At 39.2% G+C, this 19,307-nt stretch overlaps 1 protein-coding gene across 9 annotated transcripts in view; it reads left to right on the top strand.

Annotated features, from left to right (window-relative positions):
• Positions 1 to 19,307, top strand: part of ENPP2 (ectonucleotide pyrophosphatase/phosphodiesterase 2) — a 110,542-nt gene that overhangs the window by 82,058 nt on the left and 9,177 nt on the right. For 4 of the 9 annotated variants that reach the window (XM_032416123.1, XM_032416127.1, XM_032416125.1 and 1 more), the window contains exons 18-23: positions 622 to 806; positions 3,368 to 3,419; positions 13,307 to 13,381; positions 14,695 to 14,831; positions 15,841 to 15,976; positions 16,635 to 16,712. In XM_032416123.1, the coding sequence (XP_032272014.1) occupies positions 622 to 806; positions 3,368 to 3,419; positions 13,307 to 13,381; positions 14,695 to 14,831; positions 15,841 to 15,976; positions 16,635 to 16,712 (663 nt within the window). The remainder of the gene's footprint in view (positions 1 to 621; positions 807 to 3,367; positions 3,420 to 13,306; positions 13,382 to 14,694; positions 14,832 to 15,840; positions 15,977 to 16,634; positions 16,713 to 19,307) is intronic. The other 5 variants (XM_032416128.1, XM_032416130.1, XM_032416131.1 and 2 more) reach the window with 3 other exon arrangements.

Here is a 19,307-nt window from a genome sequence, read left to right as displayed (position 1 = left end):
GGGGGAGTCTGAAAGTCGGGTCTCCTGGGTTCTTTTCCCATCTTGGCTGCTAGCTCTCCCCTGTCCTGCCTCTCAGCTTAGGCGAGTCACTGTGTGCCTGCTTGGCAACTGTTCACTTGCTATGAAATCAGCCTGTTCATTTCACAGCAGCCTTTCAAGGCACCGGGCCAAAGCCTCCTCTTCTCCCCATACTTCTGTGGAGTGCATTAGAGGGCAGGCTAGAGGTTATTTATTGATTATAAGTCTTATTTCAAAAGGTGGGATAGAAAGTCTCAGTGCCATAGAAAGGCATTGACCCTGACGCGGGTTGTCCCTATAGCAGTCACAGACATAAGCAGTAGCCAGACAGGGCCCTGTTCCTTCCCTCTTTCTTTTTGGGAATATCTCTCTCTATAGTTGGGCAACGACCATGGCTATTTCAGAAAGCTGTGGCAAGACATGATCAGGCTAGCGTGGCTCAGGAACTAAGAAAGGAGTGCCTACAACTAATTTTGGCTTTATCCAATTCGGATTTGTGTTCAGAGTTTTCAGGCCCTTAGAATATGAATGGTTTTGACTCTTACTGTATCTCATCAAAAAATATTTATAAAGCACCTGGCTTCCTTTCTTTCTTCTCACCAGATCTCCTGGGCTTGAAGCCAGCTCCTAATAATGGGACCCATGGAAGTTTGAATCACCTCCTGCGCACTAATACCTTCAGGCCAACCATGCCAGAGGAAGTTACCAGACCTAACTATCCAGGGATTATGTACCTTCAGTCTGATTTTGACCTGGGCTGTAACTGTGATGATAAGGTAGAGCAAAAGGTAGAAATAATCTTTATGTTTATCATGGAGGAGCTTGTTGGGTGTAGAGCAGTGCTGTCCACTAGAACTTTCTGTGATGATGTAAATGGTCTATTTCTGGGCTGGTCACTGGGCAGATACAGTTTTTAAGCACTTGGAATGAAAGTTTAGATTTTGTTTAATTACTTTAAATTGAAAGAGCTGTATATGGCTGGCGGCTACCCTTTTGGGCAGCATAGGGGTAGAGAACAAAGGGCAAAAAAGTAGAATTCATGATCCTGTTCTGGAGAGTCACAATTCCCAACCAAAGGCTTTTTCTTTTTTTCAACCTGGATCACGTGTCTACCTATCATGGTCCCAATAGGAAACAGATGGCCTATGCACAAAAGGTTTTTAAAGAGAGTTTAAAGGGATTATGTGAATCATGTTTACTTAGAGGACTGTTTACATAGGCTGGGCAGGGTAGAGGCAAGGCAGTGAGGGATGGTATAGCACCGGGGGGCTCACAAGGTGTCAGTCCTAGGCTTGAACAATAAAGGGACTAGAACATGGAGAGAGAACTGTATAGGGGGGAATTATGGGATTTGGTAGATGGGTGCAGCTAGTACACTGCCACCTGGGGGAGTAAATACTCTCTGTTGTCTCTCCTATAATTGCTCACTGGTGCCTTGCATTGGTGGAAGCCAGCAGGGAGCTGGAGGAGCAGGCTGGCTCTTTGGTACAAGGTCAGTTGCCCAGGGTGCAGAGCAGGGGAGAGGAGGGTGCAGCATGGATGGGGAGGAGGGTGGTGCAAATAGAAAACCACCCAGCACATTGTGTTTGGACAGGTTTTGAACACCAAACTACAAATGTTAAGCAATAATTTGCTTATTGAATTTTATATTGATCTAAGACCTTTATAGTTACCAGTCAATGCTCTGATAGCAAGAAATAATCAGTGTTACCACACTGAGTTGATGTGATTCCAACACAAAGAAAAAAAAAATCTGTTATTTTTGCATGTGTGGTTTTATTATGGGTAAATGTGTGAACCTTCTATTAGACCTTGGAAAATGGAACATAGTTCTCCTGCCTTCCCTATCCCCTTCTACTATTTGCTACCTTCCAGGATTCCTAGGGGCCTGGGAGCCACAGGATGCAAAAAGCTCACCACTGGAGGAATTCAGTTTGCTCTTCTTTCCCCAACCCCTTTTATTTCTCCTTCCTACTTTTGCTCCTGACAAGAACCAACAAAGCTAATTACTATAAGGCAGGTAATTTCTCAGACCTCAGCTGGAGGTGTTGCGTTGCCAAAGTCAATAGGAAGTGGCTTTTGAGGTGGATTCCAAATATAACTTTAGAGGAATCTTGTAGTTGTATCTTGCTTTCTGAATTACCTTTCTTCTGGAAAACAAGAAATATTTTGGATTTGTTATCTGAAACCATTTTAGACAAATTCTGGATTGTCTTTATTTTGTCTATGGGTTTCTCCAAAAGATTACATTCCTTCTCTTCAAAAAAAAAAAAAAAAATCCAGATATCCTGAGAAGGTGTGCAGATTAATAAAATAAATAACATAATACACACATCATGGGAAAGAAAATGTTACAGATTCAGTGGAAGCTCCATGTGTACACACTCCTTTCCAGTCCCGCTTTGTTCCTACCCCAAAGGTAATTAGTATCTTGAATATAGTGTATATAATTGCCAGGCAGGTCTCTATATTTTTACTCCATACATATATATCTCTTAAATAATATATTAATTAATCTTTAATATAGTTCCCTAAAATAACCTATAGTACAGTTTTGCATATTATACTTTTGTGTGTAAATAGGAACACTACATCAAAAACTAATGATGTAATGTATGGCAATTAACATAACATAATAAAAAAATATAGTGTGCTGAAAAAAATAAATAAATAAATAGTGTTATACTATATGTATCCTGCAGTTATTTTGTTTATTGTATGTTTGAGATTTATGCACATTAATACATGAGTTTTAGCGCATTCATTTTTTACTGCTAATAGTTAATATTTGTGTAAATATACCATAATGATTTTATTCATTTTCCTATTTGAGAATATTTGGTAATTTCCAGTTGTTAGCTCCTCCAAACAAGGATGCGGGAGACATTATGGCCAGTGTTCTTGTACACGTATGCTAGTTGCTGAGCCATTACTTTCCAACCTTGGAAAAAGTGATTTCGTTAATTAGTTTGGGAATCACTTTAGTGTACCTAGGATTAATCTGAAATATTGAGGTAGCATTCTAATTAGTTTACATATATATGTGCCCAAATAACCATTCTTACCAGCTAGTTTGGAACTTGCTTCCATGATTATTCACAGTTTTAGGGAAAGGAAACAAAGTCATGGGGAGATTAAAGAAGGTGCTCGTGACCATAGATCTCCTAGGAGGTGGAGCCTGGAATGTCAATTTGAGATCAAATAGTAATTCCTCTACAGAACTTATGGATTTTAGGGTCTTGTTTTGAATTTAGCAAGATTCTAAGTAGAAAGAAGCATGCAGGAAAGACAGGACATTTCTGATTTGCTTTTTTTTTCTCCTTTCCTTTTCTGGTTTTCACACATGAAGAACAAATTGGATGAACTCAACAGACGCCTTCATATAAAAGGGTCTACCGAAGGTGAGGAGTTGATGGGGAAAAACAATCAGATAAGTTTTTGTTTTTAGTTTTCAGAGATTGAAGATACTTCTTATTTACTTCATAGTGTAAGCACAATATTTTTTTAAATTAAAATTGGGGTTGTGACGTGATTTTCATATCCATCTGGCAAAGGGTATTGGTTTATTCTAGGTACGCAAGATGCCAGCTTTTTTGTTTCTCAGTAGCTTTTAGGCTCTCTGAAAAACAGGCATAGCACTGTGATCTGATGGGTCATAAGTGAAGGTGCTGATGGGGACTTCTATGAAGGGACTGGAAGTCACAGTTATAAATAATAGCAGCTGGTACCTATGATGAAGCTTATGTACCTGGAGAGGCAATGAATACATTGTGGGGAGAGATACGTAGAAGGAACAAAATCTGCATTCCCTCTTTACATAAGAATCATCTTGAGCCCTCTAACTCGTTCTCCTATTTTATGTACACAAAATACAATGTACAGTGATAACGTGCATGTATTAGTCAACTTTTGCAAGCTTGTGACTGAAGAAGAGAGTCTCAGTGGTTCGTACCAAGAAAGCTGCATTTCTTGCTCACGTTTCGGTATGCTGACCATAGGCCAAGTGTGGCTGTGGGTACCCTTTATTCTGGAATCCAGGCTGAAGGAACAGCTCCTAGATGGGGTGTGCCCTTCTGGCAGAGGGAAGAGAGGAACAGCAGGACCATGCAGTGGTTCTCAATGCTTCTGTTTTTTTTTTTTTTTTTTTTTAAAGATTTTATTTATTTAATTTGACAGAGAGAGAGACAGCGAGAGAGGGAACACAAGCAGGGGGAGTGGGAGAGGGAGAAGCAGGCTTCCCGCTGAGCAGGGAGCCCGATGTGGGGCTCGATCCCAGGACCCTGGGACCATGACACGGGCTGAAGGCAGATGCTTAACGACTGAGCCACCCAGGCGCCCCTCAATGCTTCTGCTTTTATGAGGCATTTGTCATCACATTCCCAGTCGACTGGTGAAATCAGAGCACTTGAAACCAAGGGAGTAGGGAAGTCTTCTTTCCACAGGGATGCTGACCTGCAAGACACATGCCAATGCATGGTCATATGTATATATGTGTATATGTATACTGCCCTTTACAGAAGGGCAGTCAAAGAGAAGGAACAATAATGCAGTCTACCTCACAAGCTCTTCCTTCTGGTTTTGAAATTCCAGAAAATGAGAAGAAAATAGAAGGAGAGGGAAAGGCTCCAATGTAGGATACTACAGGAGATGGGCTGGCAGCTTGCAAATCTTGCAACAGCAAAGGAATGACGAGAAGTATATTACAAAGCAGATGGAACTCAAACATAGCGTCTCCAAGCCAGGCAGCAAAGATACACACTGTCGAATTCTCCTGAGAGCATTATTTGAGTTATTAGCTTATATAGGGCCCTATTTATCATATGTGTTCTTTTCAATCTGATTAAGTAAAGGACAAGGAAACCAGCAGATTTTATTTACTTGACTCGTTTTCCTTTTTTTTTTTTTTTAAGAGAGTGCGAGAGAGCTTGGGGGAGGGGCAGAGGGAGAGAGAGAATCTTAAACAGTCTCCATGCCCAGCACAGAACCTCACTCTGGGCTTGATCTCAGAACCCTGAGATCATGACCTGAGCAGAAATGAAGAGTCGGACACTAAACCGACTGAGCCACCCAGGCACCCCTTATTTTCCCTTTTTTTAAAAAAATTTATTTATTTATTTGAGAGAGAGACAGAGACACAGAGAGAGCATGAGCAGGGAGAGGGGCAGAGAGAGAGAGAGACAAGCAGACTCCCTGCCGAGCGGAGAACCCGAGATGGGGCTTACCTCAGGCTCCATCCAAGGACCTTGAGATCATGACCTGAGCTGAAGTCAGATGCTTAACTGACTGAGCTACCCAGGCGCCCCTCCCCCCTTAATTTCCCTTGTGATAAAGATCTTCATCTTCCTCCTCCTTCCCTTTTTGCCTCACCACCCTCCCTTTTCTCTCTTTGATCTCGGAACACACAGACTCTTGGGCATGCAATTGGATAAACAGCTGTGAAAATAGGACTCAGTTGGTAGAAGGCACACACATCCTTCACAAACCCTACAAGTGATGTGAAATGTTTGACACCTAGCTGCTGGCAAACTACAGTGTCATTATACTTAGAAAAAGGGAAATGCTGCCAGGGTCAAGGGGTACAGAGTCTTATGATGGGAGTTTTTCAAATATCCAGTCAACAAGGCAAAGAAATAACATTGAGATGTTTCTCTTCTAGAAGGCACTAATAAAATAGTTAATAATGATAACTTTTAATGTACTCTTGTGTTTTTGCTGGTTCAGGTTCTGGCTATTCATGGTACTAAGGCATTTCCATTTTGGGAAGAAATCCTGCATTTAACTTGGTGGCAGTGTTCTCATGTGACAAAACCAATGTCACGACTCAGCATAAACAGTCTCAAACTTCTGAGCATGAAAATAAGTACGTTTAGGCGAAGCACTGACTTTCGGGGCTGGAAGGAGCTATAGCTAATGACTGTTCCTCCCCATTGCTCCACTCAGAGGTGAATGTGTCTTATTTCAAGATGATTTCACCTTACCGAAGCTTGAAGTTGATATGCTTTCATGGAACTAGACCTTCATAGGTGTGAGTTGAGTGCCTACCTGGGACAGGAACTGATTTCTCTGAGATATCATCTGGTTCTGTCCACTGTGTCACTGATAGTTTCCTGCATATGGGCATCACAATGGTGACAGAAAATATTAGGGGAAGATCATGGTAGACTATCTCTTTGGTCTGCTCCCGACCTAGTGGGACAGTCTTTAATGGTACAAGAGAGACTTTAGAACTATTAGATGGAATAAAAATAATTATACACCATTGTCTTATTATGTGCAAAGCATTTCCTTGTTTAGATTCTGGATAATGTGTAAGCCTCCACAGTCTCTCCCCTGTCTTCTTGAATCTCTGTCTTTTGGTCGTTGGCTATCCCCTTAAGGGTCTTATCTCAGTCATTTATGAAGCTGCAAAGTGACATTTTCTCAGTCAGAGTTATCTCTGGTCTTTATGGTGTTTCCTGGGTCATAAATCTAGTCTCCCACTTGAAATACTGGGTGTCTGCTCCACTAGAGTAGAACTTCATGAATTTGAGTCACTGTGTGTATGAGTGCACACACATGTCATGTTCAGAATATTACTTCTCCCTTCTGGATATCTTTGAATATATATTGAGGCTTTTATAGCATTTTGTAGACCTAAAATTCTATACAAATTATTTATTTATTTATTTGACAGAGAGAGACACAGCGAGAGAGGGAACACAAGCAGTGGGAGTGGGAGAGGGAAAAGCAAACTTCTTGCAAAGCAGGGAGCCCGATGCGGGGCTCAATCCCAGGACTCTGGGATCATGACCTGAGCTGAAGGCAGACGCTTAACGACTGAGCCACACAGGCGCCCCCCCCCCTTTTTTTTAAGATTTTATTTAAATTTCTAGGTTTTTTTAAAACACACCTGTAGTTAGCTGATTTTTTTCATAAGAAACCATGTACTATGCACATTCCATTTGTAACCTTCATGTGTGGCTATTAATGTCATATGCTGCAAACTCCCTCACACATTAATACATGTGTACAAGCTGTACGTCACAGTGAAACAACCCGGGGGATACTTGAGGTCTCTTAATCTTAGGCAGTATTTTGCTATAAATATTTAACTGTTATAGGATCGAGTCTTTCACTATAATGAAGAGGAAAAAATACATAACCTTCAAAAACAGTGATCTCAACTGCTTGCTAAAGCCTTAATATTTCTACATTTGTGGTGAATTCTGGATTTTAATTGCATGACTGTTGTTGTTTCCAAATCACATGTATGTTGTGTCTTAGCAAATTTGCTGTACAATGAAAACTTATTTCTTTGAGCCATTGAGTCAATAGATGAATGAATGAACAAAATGGAAAATTTTAAATTTCTCATAGTAAGCAATTTGGGCACAATAGCCCGGTATAATTTTCACTTTAAGAATAATTATACTATTTATTATTACCTTAGTCTTTCCTCTATTTACATTGGTATAAACATGTTTTCTATTTTGTTAGGTTAACATTCACTATCATCTACATTAAGAAAGGAATTAAAAATCATTTTAACACCGAATATATTGGAACCTTTATCACATACAATAAGAAGTTAGTTTGGATAGAAAAATGACTGAAACACTAATAACTCTTGTGAACTTTAAAGCAGAAAGGGGGGGCACCTGGGTGGCTCAGATGGTTGAGCGTCTGCCTTTGGCTCCAGGTGATGGTCCCAGGGTCCTGGGATCGAGCCCCACATCGGGCTTCTGGCTCAGCAGGGAGCCTGCTTCTCCCTCTCCCTCTGCCTCTCCCCCTGCTCATGCTCTCTCTCTCTCTCTCTCTGTATCTCTGTGTCTCAAATGAATAAATAAAATCTTAAAAAAAAAAAATAAAGCAGAAAGGGACTAGTCTAGACAGGGAATCTTCTGTGTAGCTCTTTTCAATGCTGAGATCTTTCTAATTTTTGTTATTTCTGGAGATGTTAGCTATGCTAGAGAAAGAAGGAGATATACTTGTGTTTCTCTCTGTGTGTATCCTTATGTGTGGGCTGGGGAAGATTTGGAAGAAATCAATAAATAGTATAATTCTTTATGATTTATAGTAAGATCTAAGATGAATTAGATGGAACAGACACTGAACTTTAATAACCTCTGCCTACCAATATTCCTGCTGTTATTGAAGGAGAGCATACACCTTTTACAAAATCACTGCAATTACAACTATAAATAACCACTTTGGGTCAAGACTGAGCTAGGTGCTTTACCTATTTTGTCTCTAAACAGTGCAACGCCCCAGGGAGATATGAAGCTTTGGGAAGTTAAGTTATGGAATCACAGAACTTTCAAAAGCTGAGATGAGATTTGATTCCAGTTCTATGTGGCACTAAAGCCCTTGTGCTTTTCTCTGTAAATGCTTCTTATTCTAAGGGCTGATATGAAGAGAAAATATCAAGAGAATCTCAGTGCTTCTCAGGGCTTAGAAGTTGTTTCTGAAGTACTGAATGCTTTGATACAAATCGCTCTTCTTTCTTTAAAAATTAGTAGATTTATTTAAATTTATTTAAATTCCATTAATTAGCAGACAGTGTAATATTAGTTTCAGGTGTACAATTTAGTGATTCAATACTTCCATACAACACACGGTGCTCATTACAAGTGCTCTCCTTAATCCCCATCACCTATTCAACCCATCTTCCCACCCACCTCCCCTCTGGTAACTATCCATTTGTTCTCTATACTTAGGAGTCTGTTTCTTGGTTTGCCTCTCTCTTTTTTTTGTCCTATAATCATTTGTTTTGTGCCTTAAATTCCACATATGAATGAAATCATATGGCATTTATCTTTCTCTGACTGACTTATTTTGTTTAGCATAATATTCTCTAGCTCTATCCGTGTCATTGCAAATGGCAAGATTTCATTTTTTGATGGCTGAGTAACATTTCATTATATATATATACCATATCTTCTTTATCCACTCATCAGTCAATGGACATTTGGGCTCTTTCCATAATTTGGCTATTGTAGATAATGCTGCTATAAATATTGGGGTGCAAGTATCTTTTGAATTAGCATTTTTGTATTCTTTGGGTAAATACCTAGTAGTGCAACTGCTGGGTCTTAGGGTAGTTCTATTTTTAACTTTTTGAGGAAACTCACTAATGTTTTCCAGAGTTGCTGTACCAGTTTGCATTCCCACCGACAGTGCATGAGGGTTCCTTTTTCTCTACATCCTCACCAACAACTGTTTCTTGCGTTGATTTTAGCCATTTTGATAGGTATGAGGTGATATCTCATTGTAGTTTTGATTTGCATTTCCCTGATGATCAGTGACATGGAGCATCTTTTAATGTGTCTCTTGTCTATCTGTATGTCTTCTTTGGAAAAACGTCTATTCATGTCTTCTTCCCATTTTTAAATGGAATTATTTGTTTTTGGGGTTTTGAGTTGTTTAAGTTCTTTATATATTTTGGATACTAGCCCTTTATCAGATATCTCATTTGCAGATATCTTCTCCCATTCCTTAGGTTGCCTTTTAGTTTTGTTGATTGTTTCCTTTGCTGTGCAGAAGATTTTTATTTTGATGAAGTCCCAATAGTTTATTTTTGCTTTTGTTTCCCTTGCCTATGGAGACATATCTAGAAAAATGTTGCAACAGCTGATGTCAAAGAGGTTACTGCCTATGTTCTCCTCTAGGATTTTAATGGTTTCCTGTCTCACATTTAGGTCTTTAATCCATTTTGAATTTTTTTGTGTGCATGTTGACAGAAAGTGGTCCAGTTTAATTCTTTTGTAAGTTGCTGTCCTATTTTCCCAACAACATTTGTTAAAGAGACTGTCTTTCCATTGGATATTCTTTCCTGCTTTGTTTAAGATTAATTGACCATATAGTTGTGGGTTCATTTCTAGGTTTTCTATTCTGTTCCATTGATCTGTGCCAGTACCATACTATTTTAATTACTATAGCTTTGTATTATAACTTGAAGTCTAGAATTGTGATGCCTCCAGCTTTGCTTTTCTTTTTCAAGGCACATTGCTGTTCTTAATAGCTTCTCGCCAAACATGACTCAGGCAGAACTCATGCCTGGGAGTAGTTGGATCTTCATTCCAGTATGCCCTCCCTTAGATAAGCCAGCAGTTAGCATGGACTTGGAGACTGCCCAAAATGCTAAAGAAGAATAATGGACCAGGAGGATAGAGGCCTACATTCCGGGTACTGCTTTGTAGCTGAATTATCTTGTACAAATCATAAACCTCCAGTTCCTTCATTAGTAAAATGAAGATGATATTGATCTGGCTAGTGTATCTCTCAGGGTTTTATTAGCCGGTTATATATAGAAAGTCAGTTCTTGAGAGTCATAAAGAATAGTGTTTTAAAAAAATAATACAATCATCCATTTATTCAACAAGTATTTACCAAGTAGATATTACGCATTTGGTATTGTTAGAGGTAGAGATACAACGATGAACAAAACAGAGAAGATCTCTATCCTCATTAAATTATTATTTTATTGTGAGATTTAGCTGGTTGATGAATTACAGCATGGTGTCTTAAGGGTTAAGATAAGAAAGAATAGGACATTAACAGGCATTGAATCAAATCTCAGAGGAGGTTGACATGGCAATAAATGATAGCAGGCACTTGCAAGGGAAAGGAGGAGAAAGGATGAAGGAAAAGGAAAGACCTTGGATAGAGATTATGTGGTAAAATCCAATGGCATGTTATGTGGGAGTGAATGTTTTAAAAAAAAAGACCAAAAAAGAGAGATTTTCATGTGGCTCTCAAGTCAGCCAGCTAATCTGTGAGAATACGAATCAGGAAGCTGAGGAGGGAAAAGAAATACAAACTCACCATCTGGATGACCAAATTTTGGAAGACAAAAGAATGAGCCTTGGGGAAGTCCACACCACTTAAAAAGATTTGCCTCGCAGTATTTTGCCAAATGTGGTATCTGGAGGAGAACCTTGGCATGCACCCAAAATGCCAGAGACTACTGTAAACAGGGAACTGGGGTATGGAATGAAGACTCTGTCTGGAATCCCATGGAGCAGGAACCCAGCCTGAGAAGACCTGGCGTACACTAGACCCATATCAAGAAATCACGAGGAACATATTTCAAAAGTAGAGGTTTGCAGGCTCATACCGAGGTGGCTGGTCTCAAGATGAAGAGCTTATGTGTCCAGAGACTGCGATTCAAGTACACTTTTATGGCTCAAGCAGGAACTCTGCTAAACAGAAATGCAATGGATGGCTTGCCCCAGATGTCATAAAGAGTAGCAGAGTCAGGTTGTGAACAAGAATCAGTGGTTCTTTGACACTCTGACAAACTGAAAAAGGAAAATCTAAATTTTGATTCTGGACCATAAAATTTGTGTTTCTTACTGCAAAGATTATTTCACCTCTTTCTTAGATGAAACAATTATTCTTCAGGAAGACCTGAGTAAATTCTTTGGGTTAATTGGGGAAATTGGTTGGATTTTAGGAAATTGTCAAAACCACTGTGTTGTTTTTTCTTCTTGCCATATATGCCCAGTTGACAGTTAAGAAAAAGTCACATAATGATATATTTGTGCTTCAGCTATGTGCCCAAAACAGCAATTGCGCTTAGCTTGGGAGTTATGATGAAGCGCACATTTCTGAAGAGCTATGAAGTGCACATTTCTTTTTTTATTTTTTTAAAGAGTTTATTTAATTATTTGAGAGAGAGAGAGAGAGTGCACACAAGTGGGGAGAGGGGCAGAGGGAGAAGCAGACTCCCTGCTGAGCAGGGAGCCTGACGTGGGGCTCAATCCCAGGACCTTGAGATCATGACCTGAGCCTAAGGCAGACCATTAACCAACTGAGCCACCTAGGTGCCCCGAAGTGCACCTTTCTATACATTCAGAGCAGAAAAGTGAATGGAGATGGAGAAGCTTAACTGGGGAAATCTTTCAGAAGAAAGTGAATCTTAAGATGTCTCTTTCCCTTTTGTCCCTCTCTCCCTCTCTCCTTCATTTCTCTTCCCCAGGGGGCTGGACTATGTGAGCATGTTATTTGTCATGCACATTTGAGTATGGAAAGGGGCACTGTTAACAATTATGCCAGGGCAGGAGGCTTAGCGTCCTACATTCTCTAAGACCTGTACTGATGCCACCTCATCCCCATCCATGGCATTCACCATGCTCTGTGTTCCCGCTGCACTCTATAGATATCTCTGATACAGTGCATACCACATTGCACTTGAGTTATTTGTGCCATGTTGGTCTCTCCCATTGAACTGTGAGCGCTTTGAAGGTAATGATGTGGGAAACAAAGGCAAAAGAAAAATTAAATTTCCTTACTACTTACAGCCCATTGACAAGTCCCTGAAACAGGCAGAGTGGCATTCCTCTAGGAACTCAGCTGCTTCGAAGTTAATACTTTGCTAAAGGCAAAAGGCAATCTTAGCCTGATCCCCAGGATCCTGTAAGTCTACTTTAACATATAAAAATTCCTTTGGAAACTTCCTTTATCTCCACCCCCCAAGACACATGTTGGCAATCATCCCCCAAGCATATGACCCACTGATATACATCTGAAGGGTCTCATGACTAAGGTTTTATTAGGTAAATGACATTTTCCTAACAACAGCTGGCCCCCTCAAGGTCCTGGAAACCTTGCTTCCAAATTCCTTAAAGACTTATGCTATCCCTAACCACCTCCCAACTTGAAAGTATATAATTGGGGCCACTCTTCATGACCCCAGTGCAGCTCTTCCTGCCTACAGATCCTGCCCCTGTGCTTCAATAAAACCACCTTTTTGCACCAAAGATGTCTCAAGAATTCTTTCTTGGCCTTCGGCTCTGAACCCTAACATCTTTCCTACATCAGTAAGAACTCTCTCATAATTATCTTTGCCCAGTATCTCTCTACTGTAGTCCAAGGCCTGGCACGAAAAAGATACTCAGTGAATGTTTGATGAGGGAGAATACATTAATGAAGAATTGGAAGGGAGAAGGGTGAGAGGACTGTTGGAGAAGCCATTCTTGGTAGAAAGAAAAGGAATCAGCATAGAGTTGCTGAGGATGATAATGACCAGAGTGTTATAAATAAACCAGCCTTCACAGAAGTAAACGAGGACTAGAGAGAAAGCCAGATTTGGTGGAATCTTTCGATTGCCCAAGACTGTTCTGTTGGTGGCTGCTCTTAGGAGGGATGTTGCAAGGAAAAACGGGGCTGCTGTTTTATTGTCTCTTAATGGAATAGATTGGATGGTAGGTTTGCATTTGAATTTGGAGGAATGTGTTTGGTAAGCATTAAAACTTGAATGATAAAAAGAAAATAGCTTCTCAAAGAATTTTGATACTTCTGCTTCCAGCTGAAACCAGGAAATTCAGAGGCAACAAAAATGAAAACAAGGAAAACATTAATGGAAATTTTGAACCTAGAAAAGGTTTGGTTTGAGTTTTAAAGGAAAGTCTGACTTGGTTAACTGCCCCCAAGTACTACTGTTATGATTTGCTGGCTTTTTATTTGTTCATTATATTTCATTTATATAAGGTTATCATATTATGTTCTAATTCTTAGGGTGGGTCCCCAAATTTGGCAGCTTAAACAAGGCTTCTCCATTTACTGCAATGCTGAAGAAGCCAAATGACCCAGAACAGGCTTTTGCGATAGCAGTGTGGGTCACTTTGCCTCAAATCAGCAGTTCTACTTGGGAAGGTCTTGCAAAAATATTCTACGAAGAATTTTCTCTGTTACTTGCATAGAATGGTAATACTTTAATTAAAGCAACATGTATACATAATTTAATAAGTGATTGCCAGAACTGATTTTCTCTAATAAAAATAATCATAAAATTTTTTTTATTATCACTTAGGGAATTGTGAATTGCCTAAGCCTCAATCTCTAAATATTTTGGTCTGTAGGACCCCAATTTCCAAGAATCTATGGAAGTTCTGACTTTAGCCTATCCAAAACGGGCATCTCAAGCTCCAGGCATTTATTGTGGGTGTGGAATGAAGGTTTGCACACTAAACTCCCATTTCTTCTTAAAAGAGTAAGGTTTCAGAACTTTTTTTTTTTTTTTTAACCCCTAAGAAGAGAGCTTTCTCTTGGAGGTCCACATTCTTGGGTCTTAACTGAGTTCTTTGGTATGTGATGACCCTCCCCCTTCTGTATTCAAAGGACCCTCTTGAATGCCCACTTATTTTATCTATACATGTTCCTTTAAGTTCTTACCTAAAGAGTTTTCCTCCATGTGACAAAGCTGCTTACTTAAATGCTCATTACTACTCACTGTTTATGCTGAAATAATGCATTATTTGAGTTGCAGTTTGCAAATAATGATCAAAGAGTGCCTTCCTCTTAATTAAATCATTGGTTAACTTGATGAGCCTTTTCAGGGGTCAAATGAATGAATTCTATAAAAATCAATCCTATTGACTTCCCATTCAGCTGAATCATTTCAATATTTATTATAATGTTTCCTTCCTATACAGATTAAAATTCTTCACAACTAAAGCATTAAAACGAATATGGCATTTACTTTATACTTTCGGTAACAATAAGGTTTGACCCATGCGTAGGTGGTCAGATAAACCACAAAGTGTTAGGAAAACTAACTTGATTAAATTAAGAAGGAGGAACTACACTATTAATAAGTAAACAAGCAAATTTTGGACACCTTGACTCTTCCAATATTTATTTCACATTTGTTGTAGTTTAATATATGTTTAACACGGTTTATGTTCTCTTTCCTAGAGAGACACCTCCTCTATGGACGGCCCGCAGTGCTTTATCGGACTAGATATGATATCTTATACCACACTGACTTTGAAAGTGGTTATAGTGAAATATTCCTAATGCCTCTCTGGACATCATACACTATTTCCAAACAGGTCGTTGAAAAAATTGGGTTTTTATATTCTTCATGTGATTACGTTCCTTGCATTAATGTAATGATTGCTTGCCTAACAGAAATTTGTCTTAGAAAAGATTTTAATTTTTCTTGATGAAAGAAATCTTACATCGAATCGATTGCAAGATATTTTGAACTACACTTTATTCAATGTTCTAATAACTTCACAGGAATATGTTAAATTATCGACATATCAAAGGGAGTATACTAATGCTTTTCATGGCTTTTACTCTGCTTGCCATTGCCCAATAGTTACCAAAGCCACCCAGATTTGGCTGTTTGTTTCAATAGACTTTATTTTTTTTAGAGCAGTTTTAGGCTCACAGCAAAATTGAGTAGGGACAGAGAATTCCCATATACCCCTGGTCTCACCTCTGCACAGCCTCCCTGACTGTCAACATCCTCTTTTTTAATAAAGATTTTATGCTGGGGTTTCAGTTTTGGTGAGGATGAGATAGGTAAATTTACATCTGGAATAAGAAAAATGTATTTGGCAGTTGAGGCATGTTTTTATTTCTGATTACAAGTGAATACATCCAGTGCAGTGCTGCAAACCCAGCTTCCTGTTGGTTTGTACCCCGTGCGTGTGCGTATGCCCTGGTATGCGGCTGTATATGCAATCTCTCTTTTTATAGACGATATGTCTATATTATCTCTTAGAGTGTTATTTTTTAAGCTGTCTTCCATGGAATCCTATCCATTACTTCAGCAGTCCAATTTCTGCCTTTCACATTGTTGTTTTACTTAAGATTTTGATAAAAGAGTTCTGCCACTAAAAAAATACAAGAGTTTGAAAATTCCTGGCTTACTGTATTTAAAACTGAGGCTTTGTTTTTGGAGTCAGGATATCAGAGTATGAGCTCTAGTAAAAGCTAGAGGGGTTTTGGTTCTGGCTGTTCATGATAGAGCAGCCTGGCTTCCATATTTCCCCATTGCTTTAGCATGGTCTTTGTGATGGCATTCCTAACTACCTCTGACTCACCTTGCAGGCGGAAGTCTCCAGTGTCCCTGAGTACCTAACCAACTGCATCCGGCCTGATGTCCGTGTGTCTCCAAGTTTCAGTCAAAGCTGTTTGGCCTACAAAAATGATAAACAGATGTCCTATGGATTTCTCTTCCCTCCTTGTAAGTTACAGAATATCAGGATCTGATCATTCTAGAGGGATGTTATTTTCTGGAATCTGGACTGTTAGGATTTCAGTGGTCTTCAGGTTTTCTTCAAGAGAGGAACTCAAGAGATTGAAGAGGTGAACTTCTATGGGATCCTTCCAAAATCGGTCATAAGAGAGACCACCTTTCACAAATCCTGTTCTCTAGGAGAATTCTGAAGTACAAGGCAATATACAGTGTGCCCCCTCACATCATTAAGTGGGACTCTGAAAGTGAAATAGTGTATCATTAAGACATTAATGTTTTAAATACTATACACGTGATCACCTAAGAATATGGGAAGCTCTTTTATTCTCAGTGGCTTGATGACATATTTTAAGTCCAAATTATGCTAGTGAAATCAAGGAATTCTTTTACATAATATGTAGTTGACCCAAGACTAGGTAGGAGGAAAAAGCATTGTAAAGATTTTGGGGAGAGAGCTCTTGGTAAAGAAAAGACATTGGGTGGGAGAAGAAGGAGGAAATGCTTATCAAGTAGGGACCAAGTAGAAATAAAGGAATAGATCCATTCACCATTCACTTCATGATGTTTGGACCATTTTAGAAGATTGATTTTTCATTGGTGTAGATTTTGGTAAGTAATGGACACTATTTGTTTGCCTAATGTTTAGATCTGAGCTCTTCACCGGAAGCTAAATATGATGCATTCCTTGTAACCAATATGGTTCCAATGTACCCTGCTTTCAAACGTAAGTCTGATCTTTACCTAGTAAACTATTACTTATGAAAAGAAATATTTCTAAATTTGCCACTTACCTTTTCTACCTCTATATTAATTTTGATAATAATAGTATCTTTCACGTGTTTAGCTGTTATATTTTTTGAAGAACTTTATTTTTTTAAAGATTTTATTTATTTATTTGAGAGCAAAAGCAAGAGAGAGAGAGAGCACGAGTCGGGGGGAGGGACAGAGGGAGAGGAAGAAGCAGACTCCTCGCTGAACAGGGGGCCAGATGCAGGGCTCAATCCCAGGACCCTGAGATCATAACCTGAGCTAAAGGCAGACCCTTAAGCAACTGAGCCACCCAGGTGCCCAAATTTTTGAAGAACTTTCATGTAAATTCTCTACCATTAATCCAAAATATGAATCTGTGAAGGAGGTTGGTAGGTTGTTTGTCCCTTGCTTATAATTGAAAAATGAACGTCACAAGAAATGACCCAATTCATAAATGACAGAAACTGTACTAAACCAAGTTTGTATTTTGCTTCTAAACTGGTGTTCCATCTATTTCAGTGTTCATTATATTGGTGTAAGAAGGGTCTTCTTTGTGCTTTGGAGGCCACTTGACATTTAACAAACACCTATATTTATTTATTGAATGTTAAATTAAAAGCCACTAGCACTTCTCTCTTTTAGGGTAGATGGTGATGATATATTCTGAATGTTGACCTTGAAACCCAGAAAGAGTTTAAAGGGTCTTCTGAATTATGAGAGTATTAAATTCAGATGGTCTTAGGGCTTTGCAAATTATTCTAGTTTCTTTGAACACCCATAATTACTTTGTATATAAATAAATATTTATGGATAATAATGATGCTGTGAATGGTATAGGTACAGAGAGCCCAGCCCCCAAAACCAAGTTCTTGTCCCCAGAGTATGACCACTAGCTATGTAATCATAAAAATGTCATTTAACCTCTCATTTATAAAATTATGAGAATTGATTGTATGATCTCTGTTGCTTATATGGATTTATGATTTAATTGTCCAATGGCCAGAATAGTCCATTTTCTATTTCCAATTACAAAGAATTCACTCATTTGCCCATCCATCCATCCACCCACCCACCCATCCATCAATCCATCTATTCATCCATGTATTCAAACATAGAGAAAGCATTCTGGAATAACTTTTACCTCCCTTTACAGTGAAGAGACTTATATGCTTATAGGAAAGGAAGGAATAGGAAGCACCTCTACCTACTTCCACTTGGCAAAGGAGCACTGGCTGTATTACAGGACTCTTGGGGCTGAAATACAGTCTCAGAATCCAAACACGTGATTGTGGAGTGTCATCAACAGTGGCAAGCTTCCCCAACTTGACATTGGTGAAATGACCAACATGGTCTAGAGAAAAAAAAAATGTTTATTTGATGTCCTAGTTAGTAAATGAAGGTTTATTCCAAGGTAGAATACTTTGCTTATGAGTAAAAATTAAAGTAAGCTTTTAAAAGGAGATTTCCTGGTTTTTTTCTTAGGCCCAACTGAGAAATGTTTCAGAAACCCACATAGATATATTTGTTGTAATATTACATGGAATGCATCTTCATTCAATTTCCACAAATCAGGATTTCCTGGATTTCTTTATTCTTTACTGATGCTTTTTTGACCAAGCAGTAATAAAGGAAACACACGGTACCACCCTGAGGCTGGCATGGCAAGAGGCCTTTCACAGAGGGCTCGCTGTTCTTCCCTAGGGGAATGGTTTTTTCACATGCCACATGTCTGTGGGTTTGGCCTTTTGACTGTTCTCATTGTTATTTCTTTCCCTCTCTGCCTTCCCAATTTTTGTGCTTAACATTTGAACTTCTCTCCCACTGTCCTCCTTTCTTTCTTACAAATATCTGTGGCATTTTGGCTCTGGTGGGCTGCTCTTTCTCATTCAGAGTAGAGTATCAGAAGGTATAAAGAACAGTAGAAGCACCATGAGAAAAACAGCCAAGTGCTTTTTAATAAGGGGAGATAAGAAGTGATAGCCTGAACCTCACAACCCCCATGTAGAGTAGAGTGTAGTTAAGTTAAACCTAACATCTCAGAACCAACTCACTATGTGCCTTTCCTGTCCTCTTGTCATTCCCTTCTTTCGCCTTTCCCCCACTCTCCTCCTCTCCGTTATTCTGACTGACCATAATATAAACTGGAGCTAAGGTGGGCAAGGAAGTCCTCTCCAGGGATGACCTTGAAAATGAGAAATGAGTGAAGGAGGAGAAAGCAGACATGCACAGATCAGGGAGTTTTCCCAAAATAAGGAAGAGCAAATGCAAAAGCTTAGTCTGAAACAAGTTCAGCAAATAGGAAGGCAGGAAGAAAGCCATGTACCCGATGGGGAAAGAAGTAGGAAGTAAAGTCATGCAGGTAGACAGGGGGGGCCACAATGGGAAGTTGGAACTTTATTCTAATTGCAGTGATACATCATCTGGAATGTTAGGAATAGGAAGTTGGGAAGAATGTGATACAATCTAATTATGGTGCAGAATGATCCAAATGGCTATTATATAATGGGCTGCATAGAAGTAAGAGTTTCTCACTGGGATCTGGGAAGTAGTCTTTTGCGGTAGTTCTTTG

This window comes from Phoca vitulina, unplaced genomic scaffold (assembly GCF_004348235.1).
Source record: "Phoca vitulina isolate PV1807 unplaced genomic scaffold, GSC_HSeal_1.0 scaffold18, whole genome shotgun sequence".
NCBI lineage: Eukaryota > Metazoa > Chordata > Mammalia > Carnivora > Phocidae > Phoca > Phoca vitulina.
This window is presented reverse-complemented; position numbering and strand designations above follow the sequence as displayed.